The sequence below is a fragment of the Molossus molossus genome, unplaced genomic scaffold, assembly GCF_014108415.1.
Source record: "Molossus molossus isolate mMolMol1 unplaced genomic scaffold, mMolMol1.p scaffold_m16_p_11, whole genome shotgun sequence".
Taxonomy (NCBI): domain Eukaryota; kingdom Metazoa; phylum Chordata; class Mammalia; order Chiroptera; family Molossidae; genus Molossus; species Molossus molossus.
In genome coordinates this window covers 81883991-81902763 of record NW_023425346.1, presented here as the reverse complement: position 1 = coordinate 81902763, position 18773 = coordinate 81883991, and the positions used below count along the sequence as shown (strand labels likewise).

The 18773-nt window shown below is 41.4% G+C and overlaps 1 protein-coding gene and 1 non-coding gene across 3 annotated transcripts in view; both read left to right on the top strand.

Moving 5' to 3' along the window:
• The window catches only part of KLF7 (Kruppel like factor 7), an 89014-nt gene that overhangs the window by 64470 nt on the left and 5771 nt on the right, over positions 1–18773 (top strand). For both annotated transcript variants that reach the window (XM_036253688.1, XM_036253687.1), the window contains exon 3: positions 14048–14171. In XM_036253688.1, coding sequence (XP_036109581.1) covers positions 14048–14171 — 124 coding nt within the window. The remainder of the gene's footprint in view (positions 1–14047; positions 14172–18773) is intronic.
• Positions 5545–5649, top strand: LOC118625942. The gene has a single exon (XR_004958790.1). It is a non-coding gene; the product is annotated as a small nucleolar RNA U13 (small nucleolar RNA).

Sequence of the window (18773 nt, the reverse complement as noted above, 5' to 3'; positions counted from 1 at the left end):
ACATCTCATCAGCTAGAACTTAGTCCTATGTCAACATGCAACTGTAAAGGAGCTGGGAAATGGAGTCTTCATTCTGGGTGGCCATGAGCCCAACTAAAATTTGGGGGCTCTCTTATAGAAAAGGAGAAAATGAATATACAAGGACACGTGGCAGTTACTGTTATGCTCTTAGTCTGAAGAACAGCTTCTTTTTAGCCTGTAATGTAGACATTTTAACATGAAACACTTGACATCTGAAATTCTAATGTATACATGGTACTTCATTGCAAAATCAAAATAACTGCATGAAAACTAGGCTCCTGTGGAATGCCAGAAGTTTTGAATAGAAACAATGTACAGTTTGCATTTTGTGAAAATATTGCATTATTGGAATAATATGAAGTGACTGGGAAATTAATAACTCGACAGAGCAAGCATATAGGCTCAAAATGACCACATCTTAATATTTCTTGCACCTTTTCCCTCTCCAAAGTGTAAAGCACATTGCATGGACATTTTTTAGCAAGATGAAAATTTAGCAGAAGAATGAAGAGAAAGTATTCTGTAGCTGTGAGTTTAGCACTGACAAAATTAGGACTGTTTGAGGTTAGAGGTATATGGCTGACAGATTGCATGAGGGTGTTTCCACATATGTGGGTGTCAATATGTTTGTGCTGAATTGTTTGAAAATTTGTTTGGATGGAGAGGGAGCTTGTGTGTGTGTTAATGTGGATTCCATGGGTGGCTTTAATCATTGTGTTTTCTTCCCAATTATTTTTATGATGGAGCAGCAGAGAGATGTTGTGGAAAGATTTAGGTACAGTGCTTAGGGAAGGTTTGAAAAAGGATTAATAACATATGCGGATATTTGTCCAATCAGGTTAATCAAGGGTCTCCAACATTCTAAGTCTTGGGAATACTAAGGTCACTAAACCTGGCCTTTTGTCCTTGAAGGCCCACAGGTGTGGCTCTTACCACCTCTCCAGTCCATTCTCGATATTCCTCCTCATGTATTCACCCTTCACCTCAGCTATGACAAACTGACGACTCTCATCTGTGGGCCTTTGCACATGCTGTTTCTTCTCCCTGAAATACCCATTGTTCTTGTCCCTGGCATCCTTCAAGTTTCAGCGAGGCTTGTCTCCTCTGGGACGCCTACCCTGATGGTTCTCAGGGTCTTCCACATGTCCGTGCACATGCATTTATCTAATGCAACACATTGAGCCTTGTGCTGTGTGCGTGCAAGCATGAGGCTTTCCCACCTGGGAACTCTGATGCAGAGACCCTTTCCTTTTACCTTTCATCTCCAGCAGTGTCACTGCCTGACACATACTAGAACCAACAATTAATATTGCTTAAATCCAACTTGTCTCACTGTGAAGGCTGTATTTTCACCATCAGTGAATTATATCAGAAGTCTGGCTATTAGACTCTGCCTGCTCACCCGTGGACAGAGATGAGGTGTTTTGGAGGTAATGCATGTTAGGACTTATGAATCTAGAAGGCAAGGTGGTAACGAAGCTTTTTGTACTGTTGATTTTTGATTAGTCACCAATCTGTTAATTAGCAAGCATTAGACTGAGTGTATATAATGTGCCTGAGCCTGTGATAGACATTATGGGTGATGACAAGGAGGCCGGTGAGAAAGCATCTAGCCTAGTGCCTGTGGACACACACTGGATACTTAATTGTATTTTGAATTAGATGTCTCATTAAAATTTTCAAAGTACTTTCCATGTAGTGGGGGTGGGAGAAAGCAGGGCAAGGGATCAAGGCATCATATTTATCTTGTAGATAAATATCTATAAGAAAGAGTAAATAAGTAGCCAAAGGTAAAAATTCAGACAAGGCTGTAGTTTTCTGACCAGGAAATACTTTAGGCCAGCATGACCTGTAGAAGACAGACACGTTCTGAGGAGAGCTATTCTAGGAAGTGGGAAAGGCTGGGGAGGGCTGCTAGGGATCTTGGGTGAGGGGCTTATTTAGGGAGTGGGGGTGGAGTGGGGATGGATAAGAGTAGAAAAATAAGTAAGATGGTTTTGTAGACATCATTTCCTAAGTACATGTGAAAAGCATCTGTCTTAAGTTATCATTTGTCAAAATAAGAAACTAAAATTTTTCTTTTGGGTTACTCTCTTTTTAGACTTCATACCTGGGTAAGGTACATATTTGGGTTGCTTTAGCTAATAGGGAAATCCAATCTTTAAAAAAGTGATCATCTTGGAAGACAATTATGTAGACAAATTGATGTTTTATATTTTTACTGGTTTAATCTTTGGCTCTAAAAATCTCTAGGGAGCCCTGGCCGGTTTGGCTCAGCGGTTAGAGCATCGGCCTGCGGTCCTGAGAGACCCGGGTTCGGTTCCCGCTAAGGGCACGTACCTCGGTTGTAGTTTGTCCCCGGCCCGGGTTGGTTGTGCGGGTGGCAGCCACTCGATGTGTCCCTTTCACATCGATGTTTCTCTCTCTCTCTGTGTTCCTCTCTCTCCCTCCCACTCTACCTGAGCAAAAAATGGAAAAATGTCCTCGGGTGAGGATTAAAAAAAAATAATAATAAAATAAATAAAAATCTCTAGGGAATTGGATCCTTACCTGTTCAAGTTGAATGGTAACTGGTCCATGGGAGGGTCCAGCTCTCCGTCATCCCTATGTAAATTACCTAGTTTGGGCTTCTTAAGGATTGATAAAGTTACCTTTTTTCCTTTTTAATTTTAGGACAAATTGCCTTATAAAATATTGATATACTTAGCCCACTTCTTCATCTGTCTTTATATAATTAGAAGATAACAATTAAGATTAGCTTTACTTAATCAGAACAAATTCAGGATGCTGAAGCCAATCATTTGATAGCTTCCCAAATTAGATCTGAGGTAGTTTGGGATTATCCACTCCTATGGTTGTTTTTTTAAACCATGGATTCATCTTTTTTTCATGTATATTGGATGTGTAGCAGAAAGTTAACTTTGCATCCTCATATTAAATGATTCAAGTTTATATTTTCCAATTTTTAGTTAGCAAAAAGAAAAAAAAGTCAGTGTTCCCAGGACAGTAATTTGACATCATCAACTAATGTGATATGTGCCAATTGATGACCATGGGTCCTGGATCGGGCAGGTTTGATCTAGCCTCCCCTCCCCACCCTTTTGTACTGGACTTCATGCCCCTTCCTTTCCATGATGCCGGGTACCCAGTCCTCTCACACTGCCACTGGCTCCCCTCGATTCTTCCCAGTGGGTGTCAGCAGGCCTGCTCCCCCTCACAGCTGTGTGCTCCACAGTTGTTCTTTTCTTACCTCCACACTCCACGCAAGAAGAATACATTTCTGGCTATACCCACTCGAAAGTGTACACCTGAGTCACCAAATTCTGCAGTTGATTGCATCTTTGGGGGAAGGGTTCCCGTTCTGCATTAGAGATAGCATCACTTTCAGAGTGGCATGGTGACACTTCTGATATTAGCTTGGAACATGTTGTGTGAAGCTAAAGAAATATTTCTTCATTCCTGAAATACATTTTTTTAAAGTGATTTGAAAATTAATTATTTGGTCAGTGTGGTAGTAATTGACTATCCCTGCATGTGTGCCCTGGAATATGGCTATTTTTACATTAGAATGCAAAAAACCAGATTGGCTGTGAGTTTAAAATGTATATTTTTAATGATAAAATTTCTCCCTAATTGCATTAAATTGAATTGTGGGGACCTGGCTTACAAAGTAATACCTTTACAACAAAATGGAAGAAACATCTTACAGATTCATTTTAAACAAATTCTCGTGGTGCCATTGTCATCTTGACAGAAAAAAAAGGTGAATTTTTAAACTTTTTCTTCAAATTTAGTATACTTAAATTTCCAAGTTGACATTAAACTTTCTTAGGAATTATCCCTAAAAAGCTAATAAAAATAATTTTTAAAATTAGTCTTGGACAACAATAACAAAAGCAAAGAAAAAAACAAGAATAAAAACAAAACAAGGAAAAAAATTCAAAGCAAGTTAACCATGATGCCAGTAAAACGTGTGTTCCCTGATAGTCGTGCTTGCCTATTGCATAGCCCGAGAACATAATGCTTCAGGTATGAATATTGACGTCTGAATTTCTTAATAAGTTTACAGTTTTTGAGAATGGCATATTTAAGGGTTGTGGGATTTTGTTTTGCTTTGTTGGGAGGGGATTAGTTGTACCTCACTCAGCCCACTGAATAATATTAGGGTACTACATTTTTATTTAAATAAGAAATCAATTTGATTTTGAGAATATTATGATAGTCCTTTGCTTATGGGAAACATGCTGTGATATCTAAAAACACATGTATGGGAATCACAGGTTGCATATTGCAAAACTCCAATTGCCAGCAGCTATACTTACTCTAGCACCTGGGATGGGTGCCAGTTTTTATGACCAACAAACCCAGTCTTCCTCCAACATTTCAAACAGATTCACCAAGAATCTCACATTTCACTTCTGAAGGAACGTTTTGGAAATGTTAACAGTCACTAAAAATGGAATATAGCTCCAAAGATTTGTTTAATCCTGTGTATTTCCTGACTGTGCTTCAGAAGGCAAGTGGGTGTAAGAAGTGATTTGCTGTGATGCCTGGACTCCAGTTTACGTCTCCTGGAGAAGCCCTTTTCCCCTTGCCCAGAGATGATGGAGGTCTCTGTACCACAGCCTTCTCTGGCCTCCTCCATGCCTGAAAACTCCCTTTTGGTGTCACCATTATCATCATAACACCTTTTACTCATTAGGGACTTTGTAATTGACCAATCATGCTCATGTACTAGATTCTGTTGAATCTTCCTCACTATAAGGAAGCCCAAGATTATTTTTCATTTTTTCTCCACACAGTTAAGAACAAAATGTCCCACAGAAGAAGTTGATTGACTCTACAAAGCTACATTGCTGTTATATAGCAAAGACAACTAGAAGAATCTGTTTATGGATGATTTACCTTTTTTTTTTTTTTGATGACTAACCCATTTTGAACCACTAGAGCAATGATTGAAGCTTCATTGAGGCATCAAAGGAGGCTTACCCCAATGATCTGGTCTACAAAGTCGCAGGAATTCCCTCCACGTGTCAGTGTGCACGCATTTATCAGACACTTTGCACCTGTGTTTTTCGTATGCAAGCATGGGGCTTTCTCACCTGGGAACTCCTCTGATGCAGAGACCCTTTCCTTTTACCGTTAGCCTCCAGCAGAACCAACGAGTAATGGTGGTTGAATACAACTTGTCACAATGAAGAGGCTGTATTTTCACCATTAGTGAATTAGACCAGAAGTCTAAGTATTTGACTTTGCCTGCTCAAATACTGGACAGAGATGAGATATTTTGGAAATAATGCATATTATGGTTTATGAATCTGGAAGGCAAGGAGATAACAAATTTTTGGGGCCTGGGTATAGGGAAAAGTTTAGGAGGGATGAGCCCTTACACTTAGTTGGTGGGGGTTTCCACACAGAAAATCTATTTTAAACCAGTGCCATGCAAAATAGAAAACCATTCAATCCACATATGAGATTTAAAATTTCTAGGAACCACATTTTTAAAAAAATAAAAAGAAATAGATCCTTTTGTAGTTCATAAGCGTGATGATTGGGTTTTCATACTTGTGTATGAGATGTGCCTCCCACTAAACCTTGTTACAACTGTGGCACATTGCCCGTCTGACGTGAAATAAATAAATAAATAAAAATAAAAAGAAATAGGTGAAAATATATCCAAAATATGATTTTAATATACAATCAATATGAAAAGATTATTAATGAGATATAGTTATATACTTTTTAAATTGTAAGTCTTCAAAATCCAGTGTGTTATATATTTACTCCATGAGCCAAATTTTTAATGGTTAAAGTTAAGTGTGGTTTTACCAAAATAAGACTACAAAATATTCTTTCTATTGCTTCAGTTTTTAAATTTTAATTAAAATTAGAAGTTCACTTCTTTAGTCACCTTAGCTACGTTTCAAGGGCTCGTAGCCACATGTGGCTGGTGGTTACTGTATTGGACACCATGGCTGTCAGCAGTGTGGGATTAAGTCAGAATTCTTTCTCACTGTCTCCATATTCTAACGTAGGAGCTTCACCTCACTGAAGATGTGATTTAAATTTTAGCTTATATATTTTTAAACAACCATTTTAAGGTGGTGATCTAGGCTATGAGGAGTTAACCTTACCTAGGCCAGTTATTGTTTTAGGAATAAAAAGAAAATAGAATGAGTGTTTGAATGCTTTGTAAAGTGACTAATACTTTGTACAAATTCCACAACTCATATCCTAGCACCTAGTAGACCTTTGGGTGAGCGAGTAAAGGATAAATGAAAAAAATAGACATGGAATATAAGTAATAAGTACACATTCTATTTGATGTTATACGTAGTTATAAATGCTTTTGGAATTCTGGGAAATAAAGCCCTGGGCTCATTTTTCATCAGTCACCTAATCTAAAAACCTTGAAAAAAGAAAATATCTTAAGATTCAGCTGAAAACTAAGAGTAACTCTGAGACAGTTTTCCAAAGCAGAGTTAGAAACTTAGGGTATTTTTAAGTTACAGCACATAGACCTGAGAAGGGATTGCCAAGTGACGGATGGAGCGATGTTTACTGCTTACTCTTTTTCCAGTGTTAAGGAAGCTTAGTGACATCTTCTCTCTCAAAGTCTTTATTCCCCAGGTGGCTTAAATTCTCTAGTGCTGCTGAGTGTGCTCTGAAAGCAGTGGATGGGTCTGTGCTGATTTCCTCTAGACATGCTCAGTGGCAATATAAACCATTACAAAGTATTCTTCCTCCTTTCCATTTTGCATTTCCATTTCCTGATCTGCAAAATTTCAAATGTCTAATCCAAGTCCTAAAGAGACTAGGACCTTAACTTGCCTGATAACAGAAATCTAGTAACCACATTAAAAAAAGAGAAAGAAATAGATAAAATTAGTTTTAACAGAAAACTGGACATGCCAAAGTCCTCAGTCTCCTTAGGAATTGGATTAGGAACTAGAAACTTTGCAGATCAGGAAATGAATGCAAAAAAATTTGCATTAGTGATGTTTATTTTCAAGGGACTTTTAAACCTGGAATACAAAAGTCTGACACATGTTCATATTTCATGCTACAGTTTGTATCTTAAAGGAACTTTTATACTGCAGTACATTTGACATATCTCTTATGCTCTCCCAAACACATCTTCAGTGAGAACCTTTACAACTGAGCTTCATTAAATGATGCACTTACTTTCCCAGAGGGGATGTTGCCAGGGAGACTGGGGTCACAGGTGTAAGATGAAGGTGCCAGGATGATTTTTAAGATAGTCCTCCTCACCCTGGCCGGTTTCGCTCAGTGGTTAGAGCATCGACCCGTGGTCCAGAGAGACCCGGGTTCGGTTCCCGCTAAGGGCACATACCTCGGTTGCAGTTTGTCCCGGCCCTAGTTGGGATGTGCGGGAGGCAGCCACTCGATGTGTTCCTTTCACGTAGATGTTTCTCTCTCTCTCCCTCCTACTCTATCTGAACAAAAAAATAGAAAAATGTCCTCAGGTGAGGATAAAAAAAAAAAAAGATAGTCCTTCTCTAGGCTTGGGCAGATAGAAAAGAAGTGGAAGTGATCTTTGATAGAAGGCATATTAAACCCATTATAGAGTTCCACATTTTAGCCCCTGTCATAGAAGGGTGGCCAGTTTAAACAAACAGGCAAGCAAGCAAACAGTTTCTACTCTTAAGCCAGTTCAACACCTAGAATGAAAGGGCCTGAAGTCACACAGGCTCTCCCGCCTGTCTGTGAGTGCTTGGGTCTTTGTTGCAAATCAGGATGCCTGATTCGCTTAATGTATTATTCTACAGCACTGAGCTTTAGTGCGTTTGGTATCACAGTGAGCAAAACAGATGCCTGCATGAAGCTTATGCTCTAGTTGAGGCAGCAACCAATAGTATGTACAAACAGTATGCAATCTAATTTTAAAGGGATTGAGTGACATGGAGAAGGTGACAGAATCTGCTGTTTTACAGAGGATGGTAAGGGTATGTCTCTCTGAGGAGGAGGCTTTTGAGCAGTGATATGAATGAAGTGAAGGAGCCCGAGTGTTCTAGGCTCTCAGAGGGAGGAGCAAGTGCAAAGGCCCTGAGGTGGGAGCATGTGAGATAAGTCCTGGTGAATCTGAAAGGGTGGGGTAGGAGATGTGATTAGAAAGGTAGCCTGGGGCCACATCATGCAAACTGTAAACTTTCGGGCCTTATATGCTTTTGACTTATTCTGAAAGTGCTAGGAAGCCATTGGAGCACTTACATTTTAATTTCTTCTTAACCTTTTCTGGGTCTTAAACTTATGTGGCAGTCTAGTGAAGCCTGTGGAACCTTTTGCAGAATAATGTTTTTAAATGCATAAAATGAAAGCCAGAGGATGTCACAGAAACCAATTATATGGAAATGTAAAGAATAAGGTCCCTTGTGAAGGACACACATGCTCTGATTTACATTTTCAAAGGACTACCCTGACTGCTGCAGACAGAACAGACCGGAGGGGCCGAGGATGGACCCTGAGACCAGCGAGCTCGGGGTCACGCTCTTCCCATGTACACCATAGGCGGGAGTCTCTAAAGCAGGGGTGTGCAACACAGCTTTTGGAGTGCAGGAAGAAGAATTTATAATTTATATTCAATTTACCCTATTATTTTTTAAAGTCAACCTAGTGGGTCACTGCACTTTTTGTTTATTTATTTATGTATTTATTTATTTTATTCCTCACCCGAGGATATTTTTCACTTATTATCAGGTAGAGTGGGAAGAGGGAGAGAGAGAGACAGAAATATCGGTGTGATAGAGCCACACCGACTGGTTGCCTCTCCCACGACCCGATCAGGGCCAGGGACAAACTGCAACTGAGGTACGTGCCCTTGATCAGAATCGAACCCGTGACTCATTGGTCCTCGGGCCGACACTCTAACTGCTGAGCCAAACTGGCCAGGGCTCTTTTTGTTTATTTTTTTTGTAAATGAACTGGAATTGAATAGGAACTATCAGAGTGAGTTCATTAACCCATAAGGAAGCAGGTTTTGTTTTATGTAACCTTTGTCTCATTTAAACACAAACGCTCATCTACATGTTGTGTGGCGAATTCCAATGTAAAGTGCATTTCTTTTTTCTTTTTCTATTTTCAATTACAGTTTACTTTCAATATTATTTTGTATTGGGTTCAGGTATACAGCATGGTGGTTAGACAGTCATATACTTTACAACCTGTTCCCCCCAGTAGTTCCAGTACCCACCTGGCACGATACATATGAATCACAGTATTATTGACTATATTCCCTGTGCTGTACTTCTTTTAAATGTCTATATTGAATGTGTGTTTTATAAAATTCTAATATATTAGGACATAAGTATATTTATATAATTCATGAATAAATCTACATATATCGAAAGGATATGTCCAAAAAATATTGATATGTTTTTAATCAATCAAATATGATGATCATGATGTAGGGAGAGTTACTCTATAAGAAATTAACAAAGAACACACTGGTTTAGACCACATGGCATTTCAGAGGCCATTTTGTGAGAGAACATGAATTCTTGCCATGATTCAGCCTTGCTAAATGTCAGTCCTGTTTCTTAAGCATCCTTAATTCTCTTTACGAGCCCTCCTTTGGTTATAAATCTATTTATGCCTGATTAGACCTGCTGTCACCCTGAGGTGACATGTGCTCCCCCAGGGAAACAAGTTTCCTAGGGTTAATTTCCAGATAGGAAAGGTAGTTATTGACATTCCTCCTAAAAGTCAGGGGGCTCTGAAGAGTGTGTTCTGCCTCTAGCACTGTGAACTGCATGGGCACTTTGTGCTCCCTCGTCGGTCTTCTCGTGATGCGCCTGCCTTCACTCACACACGCCTTCTGGACTGGAGTCCTAATGTTTTCAGCCTCTCTCCCATCTGCCTGTCTTTTTGACATTTTCATTCACTCCTGAGGTGCAGTGAGTTGAATGGCGGGCTTTATCCCAGGTGCCATGCAGTATAGTGTTGTGCAGGGGATGACATTTTCTGTTCTATACTTGGGAATAGTATCTGGAGTGGAGCGAGGAGAGAAGGGAGGGTGAGGACGATGAGCAGATTTTGCATGAAATCTGCTCCAATTATGACTGAACTGCCCGTTTCTTTTTTCTTCTCCGTTTTCCTCCCTCCCTCTCTCCCTTTCTTCCTTCCTTTGCTTTTGCGATTAGAAAGACTTCTTTTATAAAGAAAGAAACCCAAGCATTTATTTATTTATTTATTTATTTTATCCTCACCCGAGGAGGTTTTTCCAGTTTTTGTTCAGATAGAGCGGGAGGGAGAGAGAGGAACAGAGAGAGAGAGAGAAACATCGATGTGAAGGGACACATTGAGTGGCTGCCACCCGCACGACCAACCAGGGCCGGGGACAAACTGCAACCGAGGTACGTGCCCTTAGCGGGAACCGAACCCGGGTCTCTCCAGACCGCAGGCCGACGCTCCAACCGCTGAGCCAAACCGACCAGGGCGGAAACCCAAGCATTTATAAAATGAGCAGATATCTTCAGGTAGGCTGTTAGAATGAAACAAATGCATTGTGGCTATAGGTGGTCCCGCCCCCTAGATCAAGCAGTGGATGCTGGTAATCTTGGCCGTGCAAAATCCTGACAGTTTCATTGATCTGCTGTTGAGTAGAAATTGGTTGATGGAAGTGGTATAGAACCCAGAAATGAGGTTAGCCTAATCCCACTATTCCTGAGCCCTGAAGATGAAGTCTTATTTCCAATTCTTTACATTTTTTCTGCTCCTCTGATTTCTTAACTCTGCCTTTTTCAGACACCATTCCTTAATTTGGCTGAGTTCTTTCTTGGTTATTTTACATTTGTTAGTAGTGAGTGTTTGCAGAAAAGGCAACTTGTAGGTGAATTAATCAGACACTGGGAAACTAGCTTGAGGAGCCACTCTAACATGACTTGGCTTACCTGTCAGGGTACAAAGGGGCTTGTCCTCGGTGTGACTCTCTAGCACCTGGCCATAAGCAGGAAGCAGTGTTGGTGATATGATTCAGTCAAGTGAAGCTCTCTGTAGTTGTGTCTACACAGCTGCCAGGGAGAACTGAAATAGCTACTGGCTAGGACTGCTGGTTTCTGTCAGAATTAACTATAAGAGCCTACATTATTTCCTAGGAAGTAACTAAATCCTTGATATTATTTGTCAAAATAAAACAACTAATTTTTAAAATTCTGCCCAGGGAAAAGCACACAGTTTGAAACGAAAACAAACAAACAAAATACCCAAAGATATCTACTTGAATCTCTTTGTTTTCTCTGTGTTCTTTGTCCTTCTGTGTCCTTCAGATTGTGGTTGCCTGTGATGGACGGGTCAGTTCGATTGTGGGATTGATTTGGGGGACTGGTTGTCTCTGCTTGTTGCTGTAGAATGTCATAGGATTTCCAGATGCCTTGTTGCATTTGGTCTGTGTGGTCCCCATGGTTCCAGGAACCTCCAGTTTTTCTTGCATTTGAAAGCCTTTTGGGGTGGAGGGCATTTTGAATTTCTGAAGTCTTTGGTGCCTCATTCTGTCTTTTTGTTGTTGTTGTTCGTGCTAGATTTCTTTGAAGTAATAAAGCCTGTGGGTAATCAATAGCCTTAAGAAGGATGCCAACACGCCACTCTGGGAGGGCACTTCTCTCTCCAACTGGGGTCTCTTTTTTCCCCCTCAGCATCCTACTCATTCAGAGATCTAAGGAATGCTCAGTTTTTCTGATCTACTCTCCATAAGTATACTGAGGACACATTTAAAGCTTAAACAGACTCTGCTTTCCAATATTTAGAGTGATTCCAGACCCAGTTGTCTAGATCCTGAACTCTGAAAGTTTTTATTGACACCCGGTTAGACCTGTCTCCCCAGCAGCCTCTGAGCACACAGGTGATCTAGGGAGGGGAGGGAGTTCAAATTAATTGAATATTAATTATGTGCCAGGCTCAAGAAGTGTGTTTTATACATGACAACTTATTTAATCTTCACAATAGATATAAGACTCTCACCCCATCCGACAGATAAGGACACTGAGGTTTAGTGTCTGTAATGAACTCAGAAAGACCCCAGGTGTGCCAACCCCAAAGTTGATCTGACATCTCCCCTCTTCACCTTCTGTTCAGCAGGTGCACTTTTCTAAAATTTTGGCTTTAAGGATCCATAAGGTGAACTTTTAACCCTGCTCAGTGATTCATTTTTCACCTGTTTCCAAAGCTGAATGGATTTCCTCCTGTGCTTCTAGCTCTCCTTCATGTCTTCTTGGTTCCCTTTCAAAGCACTGCCTGCATTTCTCATTCCTCTCCACTCTGGTCCTATAGAGCACTGGCTCACTGGGCACCGATTTAATGAAATAAAACTTTCAATCATGTTTGGTTTGATTCTAGGTGATACAAATAAAGAATTGTGATCACTTTGTAGTCAGGCTTAAAGGGAAGAGAAAAGGTGGAAAGAAGAAAGTGAGTCAAGTATAGTCCTGAGCAATGTCGCTTTAAGCGCTGCCTAGTGAAGGTTTCACTGAAAAATGGAGAAATAATGGGACAGCCATAGACAGTCCTTTGGCACTTGTGTATCCTGAAATGTGGGGTTTGGCAGTTTATAATAATTATAAGTTATGTGAATGTTCCATGTGCCAGGCACTGTTCTAATTAATAGATAATACATATTAATTCACATAATATTAACTGATCCTCTCCAAACCCTTGGAGGTACATACTGTTATATCTAAGAAAACAGAGACAAATTGCCGGCCAGTGTGGCTCAGTGGTTGAGCGTCAACCCATGCACCAAGAGGTCACTGGTTCGATTCCTGGTCAGGGCACATGCCCGGGTTGTGGGCCTGATCCCCAGTGGGGGACATGCAGGAGGCGGCCAGTCAGTGTTCTCTCTCATCGATGTTTCTATCTCTCTCCCTCTCCCTCCCCCTCTCTCTAAAATCAGTAAAGAAAAAAAAAATTAAAGAAAACAGAGGCAAAAAGCTTCATTGACTTAGACAATCAGAGGCAGAACTGAAAACTCGGCCCTGGAAGGTTGGCTTCAGAGCTCATGACCACTGTGCTAACCTGCCTCTCAGTTACAGGACCCAGTAACTCTCATGATTTCATGTGGTTTGAAAGATTGTTTTTCTTCTTAATTAGAACCAACTAACTCTACAGTTGGAAGGGTAAATATTTGTCATGTTTGGTGACAGACTTTGATGGGCTAAAAAAGAAAAAGGTCGAAGGGAAAGTCATGCACTCTCTCTTCCATATCCTTCCATCTGTATTGACTGTGCGAAAAGGTCACTTGAGTACAAGGGCTCAAATTTCGTGCTTTTAAGCAGCTTCTCTGTGGCTAAAACCCTGCTCTACAAATTGACTTTAAACATATTTTGTAATCTTGTGTATCTCTCTCTAATATGAATGCTCTGGAGTCATTAGTTACGGGCTTCTTAAATAGTGACTGTGTTTCACAGAAATGCCAGGAATTGTTAGGTGATTTCTGTGCTTGACTCTCCGATTGTAGCCCTTTCTCATGCCTGTCTCTCCACGCCCGTTTACTGGAAGGATGAGTGGTTCTGGGAGAACTGAGCTTTTGCCTTGTCAGGCGGCTACCTGGCTACAGTCTGTGGTAGGAGGGAAGAGGAGGGAGGAGACTAAAAAGGCTGAAATGGTAAATTACTGTAGGTTCTGGAGAAAAATAGATTAGAAGCATTTGTGGTTCAGATGAAAATAGCACATTTCCTTTCTGCTTGGACCATGGGGGTCAAAGTGCTCCAGGGAATAGAAAATAAATAAAAATTGATCCCTCACCAGTTGAAGGAAGTGCTCTGACTCTGGGAACTGAAATGACAGCTGCAGGTTGGGGAGCTTGTGAAACCACTTTTGAAGGTTAAAAAAAAGTAACAACCACCACCAAAACACCGGGAGACTAAAGAAAACGTGACGTGCTATGTTTGGGAAATGTGTTTCAAGAATGATTTATGTAACACCTTTCTAAGACTGATGAACAGGTAGAATCTGATCAGGTGCGTGGCCATTGTGTTCCTGTCACTGACCATGGTCATTCCGTCTCTTCTTGCAGGTGAGAAGCCTTATAAGTGCTCATGGGAAGGGTGCGAGTGGCGTTTTGCACGAAGTGATGAGCTCACAAGGCACTACAGGAAACACACAGGTGCAAAGCCCTTCAAATGCAACCACTGCGACAGGTAAAGGAACTTCGAAGCTTCTGAATGGGGAGGGAAGACGGTCGGTGGGAGGGTCACTGTCTAAGTGCTATTGGATTTGTCACAAGCCTCTCTCCCTGAGTCTGGGATCTGGGAATGCCTGTGACTTCACCAAGAAAACCAGTGAGAGAAGGCTGCCTTCTTGCGTGTACTCAAGCGACGATGTGAATTCTTGGTTCAGTTACACAAGCATTTACTGAACCCCAGCTTTGGGCCCAGAACCATGTTAGCCACTGGATATCAATCAGACACAATTCCTAGCCTCAAGGAAATAATGAGACAGATCATTTTAGTATAATGTGAAAAGTAATAGGGTAGAGAATGGATACATGTAGCTGCTGCTTCTGATCTTTTTATTAACATCAATACCATTTTCTCTCATCCTTAATAAAGTGAAAGAGTCGAAAGCCTGCTTAACAGAAGGACAGTGAGGTATAAGGCTTTCCTCTGAAGTATTATTAGAAATAAATTTACTGACGACGGTTCCCACTCTTTGAGGGCCTGCACCATTTTTTTCTCCTTTGAAAAGAAACACAAAGGTCTAAAAGATGGCGAGGCTTTGAGAACTTATCCTGTAATTCCGTTTCAAACCTTCAGCATTTGCTAGTGGAAGAAAGAGCACGTAGCAGCAGAAACTACACTAGTAATAGTATCTGACAGCCTTGGCATTATCAACCAATAAACCCCAAAATGGAGACTCTGCAGGCCAAGGTGAAGGCAGGATTAGGTTTAGACATAATCAAATAATGGGCTTGCATCTGAGCGTGTTATCCTTCTAATCCTATTTCTGTGTTTAAAAGGAAGCTTAAGAAAATTAACCATCTTTTTAATGCAATACTAAAGGTCTCGGTTATGATGAGAAAAATGCTTCTAATACGATAAAAGCCCTGAGAGCCTCAGGGTTCCCGGCTTGGCCAGCAGCTCGCAGGGTGGCAGGAGGGGCTGCAGGATGTCCACGGAGGCCTGTCTCTCCTCGGGAGGAAATTCGATCGCTCTCGCATCCTGCCTCCCAGGCCCGTGCGCCCTCCCCTCCCAGGCCTTCCTCTGGAGCAGTGTGTGTTTGTTTGGAGAGCAGGTCAGGGGTGGCCGAGTCTCCCAAGTGGCCAGTTGGCTTGGTGCTCCTTTAAGATGCTTATAAAGGAGCATTCATATTTTTCCTCCTTTTTTTTTTTCCTTCTTCCTTAAGAAGCTATTTTCCTCTTATCTTCATTCTTTAAGAACTAAATAAAGCCCCCTTGCCTTCTGGAGCCCAGAGATAACCCCCCACCCCAGGGCTGAGGAAGTATACTTCTCAGAGCTATTGTCCCTTGTTCCTTTGGAGTTTTCTTCTGCTACCCAAGAATACAACCTGTTTTTGTTTTTTATTTCTATCCCATTACCTAGAAGACCCAGCAGCTCTTCTACAGATTATTTATACTTCATTCGTGTTGCTCCTTATTTGACAACTCCTTCCTCGAGTTTATTCCTCTCTAGCCCTGGCTACGAATACAGAAGCTACAAAGACGGTGATTCTGTGTCACAGTCCTTTGAGGAAGAGCATTATCTCCACTTTGTGAGTTGTCAGAGTATGGAATAGGAGGCACACGCACTTCTCCCGTCCCTGAGAGGTCGTGAGGCTGTTACTTGGCGATGATGCATTATGGATCACCATCGTCTTTGGAAATGGGCAGAGAATTCATATTTCTTTCTTCAAGTCAACTGACTTACTGTGAAATGTACAACTGTGTAGTTTCTGACACATTAGGATTTAATCTGATTGTGTGATTTATATGAGAAATAATTCAAATCAACTCGATATTTCAGTGAAGGATCTGTCAGAGACAGGTAATTGGGTTAGTGTCTTTGCTTTATTTTCTTCATCAAAATATACTGTGGTTTCTGGAGGTAGAAATTTTCTAAGCAGATGGTACAAATTCTGCAACATGGTATTTGGGAGAGACTGAGCAGCTCAGAGTCCTGCTGCACTGGCCAGTCAGTGCATTTTCAACAGTGTCAGAAATGAGGGGCTGGACTCTCGTTAGTGCCTCATGACACGCAGCACCTAGCCTTTCAATTGCAGGGATTGTGCTAAGAATAGAGCAGGTCTGGGAGGTAGCATCGGGAATTGGAGTGGTCCCAAAGCAGATGAAAGGAAAGCCTGGCGTGACCGGGGAGTTGGCATTCCTTAGAAGACTTTTACCTTCAGAAACAGAGGGCATCTATAGCCCTTAGCAGGACACTGGATCCTATTGGCACCACATGGTGCATGAGCGTGAGAAACCTACCTCTTGCCTCTTCTAATTTGAACAATCAGACTACTCTATTTAGAGGCTAAGCTAGGATTGGGGTTTCCTTTCCTTAAAGCATGTACAATGTATACTTTTGTGTACAGGCTAGAATAAAAAAATACATGTGTTTGTTTTGCTAACATTTAAAATTGCTGGATGCCATAAAAGTCTCTGTATTGCTGGATTTGTCTGGAAAAATTAGAAAATCCGGTAAGAGTGGGCTCGTGTTCCCATGTGGCCATAATTTCCTGGAGCTGAGTAGTAATCACTACCCATTTGAAATGGCCATGTGATCACTAGTTTCTCACTGTTCTCACCAATCCCTGTGGTCTCCCAACATGAAGGCAGGCCATCAATTGACATGGATCATCACACTTGCTCTGTTGTCTTACAGAGAGCAGTATTTCTTCATATCCACATCTTTTCAAAAGTGGAATCAGATAGTACTGTATGTTTATTACACTTGACCCACTGCCCGCATTCACTTTACCTGCCTGACCCCTGAAGACATTGGGTTTTGTGACCTTGGCTTCAGGTTTGGGTTGGGGTAGAAAGCAGTGAGGTGGCTCTGTCATTTCCTTTCCATCGGACTAAACCAAGCAGCCGACTGAGTGAGCAGCTGCTAGAGCATCAATCTTGTCTCTCAGCCCACGAAGGGGTGGGGGAACTTTTTTCTACCAAGGGCCATTTGGATATTTATGCAGCATTCATGGGCCATACAAAATTATCAACTTAAACATTAGCCTGCTATATTTGATCAGGCTAATTTGGTGAGATGTGCGATGTTAGCTGGCTGTATGATTTCGCCGGCTGTATACAGCCCAAGGGCCAGATGTTCCCCACCCCTGCCATAGAACATGAGGCTGCTGATGGCGGTAAAAGTCCTCTGCTTCCACTAGTGACAGTAGGCACAGGCCATTGTTCTGCCAGCTCAGCACAGTCAGAATCCAGGGAGACTGCTACCAGGGTAGTACCTACAAGATCTTGGGCAGTTGAGAAGGAGGCATTTTGATCGTTGAGTCAGCCCACTTAGAGGTGGTAAGAAATACCAGCCAGTGTCTAGCCCTTTGGTGCCCTAGAGGGTTGCTATTGGCCTAATGTCCACATGACTTTAGTGTGCCTTTTTTTATAAGAAAGAGAAACAACCATAGGGGTTTGACTGGTTCTCTGTAATGAACACATTTCGATCATTAAAGACCTTCTTATTTAAGGTCATCTGCCTTATAGTCATAAATACCCTCTGGGGGTATATTACCCTTAGAATGATTTGATTCTGCCCAGGACGGTTTGGCTCAGTGGTTAGAGCGTCGGCCTGTGGTCCAGAGAGACCTGGGTTCGGTTCCCACTAAGGGCATATACCTCAGTTGCAGTTTGTCTGCGGCCCTGGTTGGGTCATGCAGGAGGCAGCCACCCGATGTTTCTCTCTCTCTCCCTTCCTCTCTCTCCCTCCCACTCTACCTGAACAAAAAATGGAAAAATGTCCTCGGGTGAGGATAAAAAAAAAAAAAATGATTTGATTCTGCATTTTTAGATGCTGAGTTTATTTATTACCTTTTACTATTCCTTTGTGGAGCTCAGTAAGAATAAATTAATAAATATAAATTAATCATGAATAAGTAACTTGCTGGTGTATTGAATTTAAATAAAAACCTCAATGGGGAGGGACCTAGTCTAATGCTAAGTATCATATGCTCCTTAGCATTAGACTAGGTCCCTCCCCATTGAGGTTTTTATTCAGATTTCTTAGAATTTGAACAATGATACTACTTTGATTCTGGGGGGTACATTTACATTTTCTATCATGTTAAAGATCTGGTTTGTTTTCTTCACTTGTGGTTTTTTTTTTCCCCTGAAAGAAATTGAAGGCTTGTACATGTATTGCTTGCTACCTAGCACAGAGTAGGCAATTGGTAAAGGCAGAATAAAAGTCCAGAACATATACATTACTGAGTGGTTATTGCAAATGAAATTGTGTATCAAGAATACTATTTTCGCCCTGGCCGGTTTGGCTCAGCGGTTAGAGCGTCGGCCTGCGGTCCAGAGAGACCCGGGTTCGGTTCCCGCTAAGGGCACGTACCTTGGTTGCAGTTTGTCCCCGGCCCTGGTCGGTCGTGCGGGTGGCAGCCACTCGATGTGTTCCTTTCACGTCGATGTTTCTCTCTCTCTCTCTCTGTTCCTCTCTCTCCCTCCCACTCTACCTGAACAAAAAATGGAAAAATGTCCTCGGGTGAGGATAAAAAATAAAAAAAATTAAAAAAAAAAAGAATACTATTTTCCTCTTAAGTTCCCAAAATATAGAAAGCAAAGGAAAGAGATT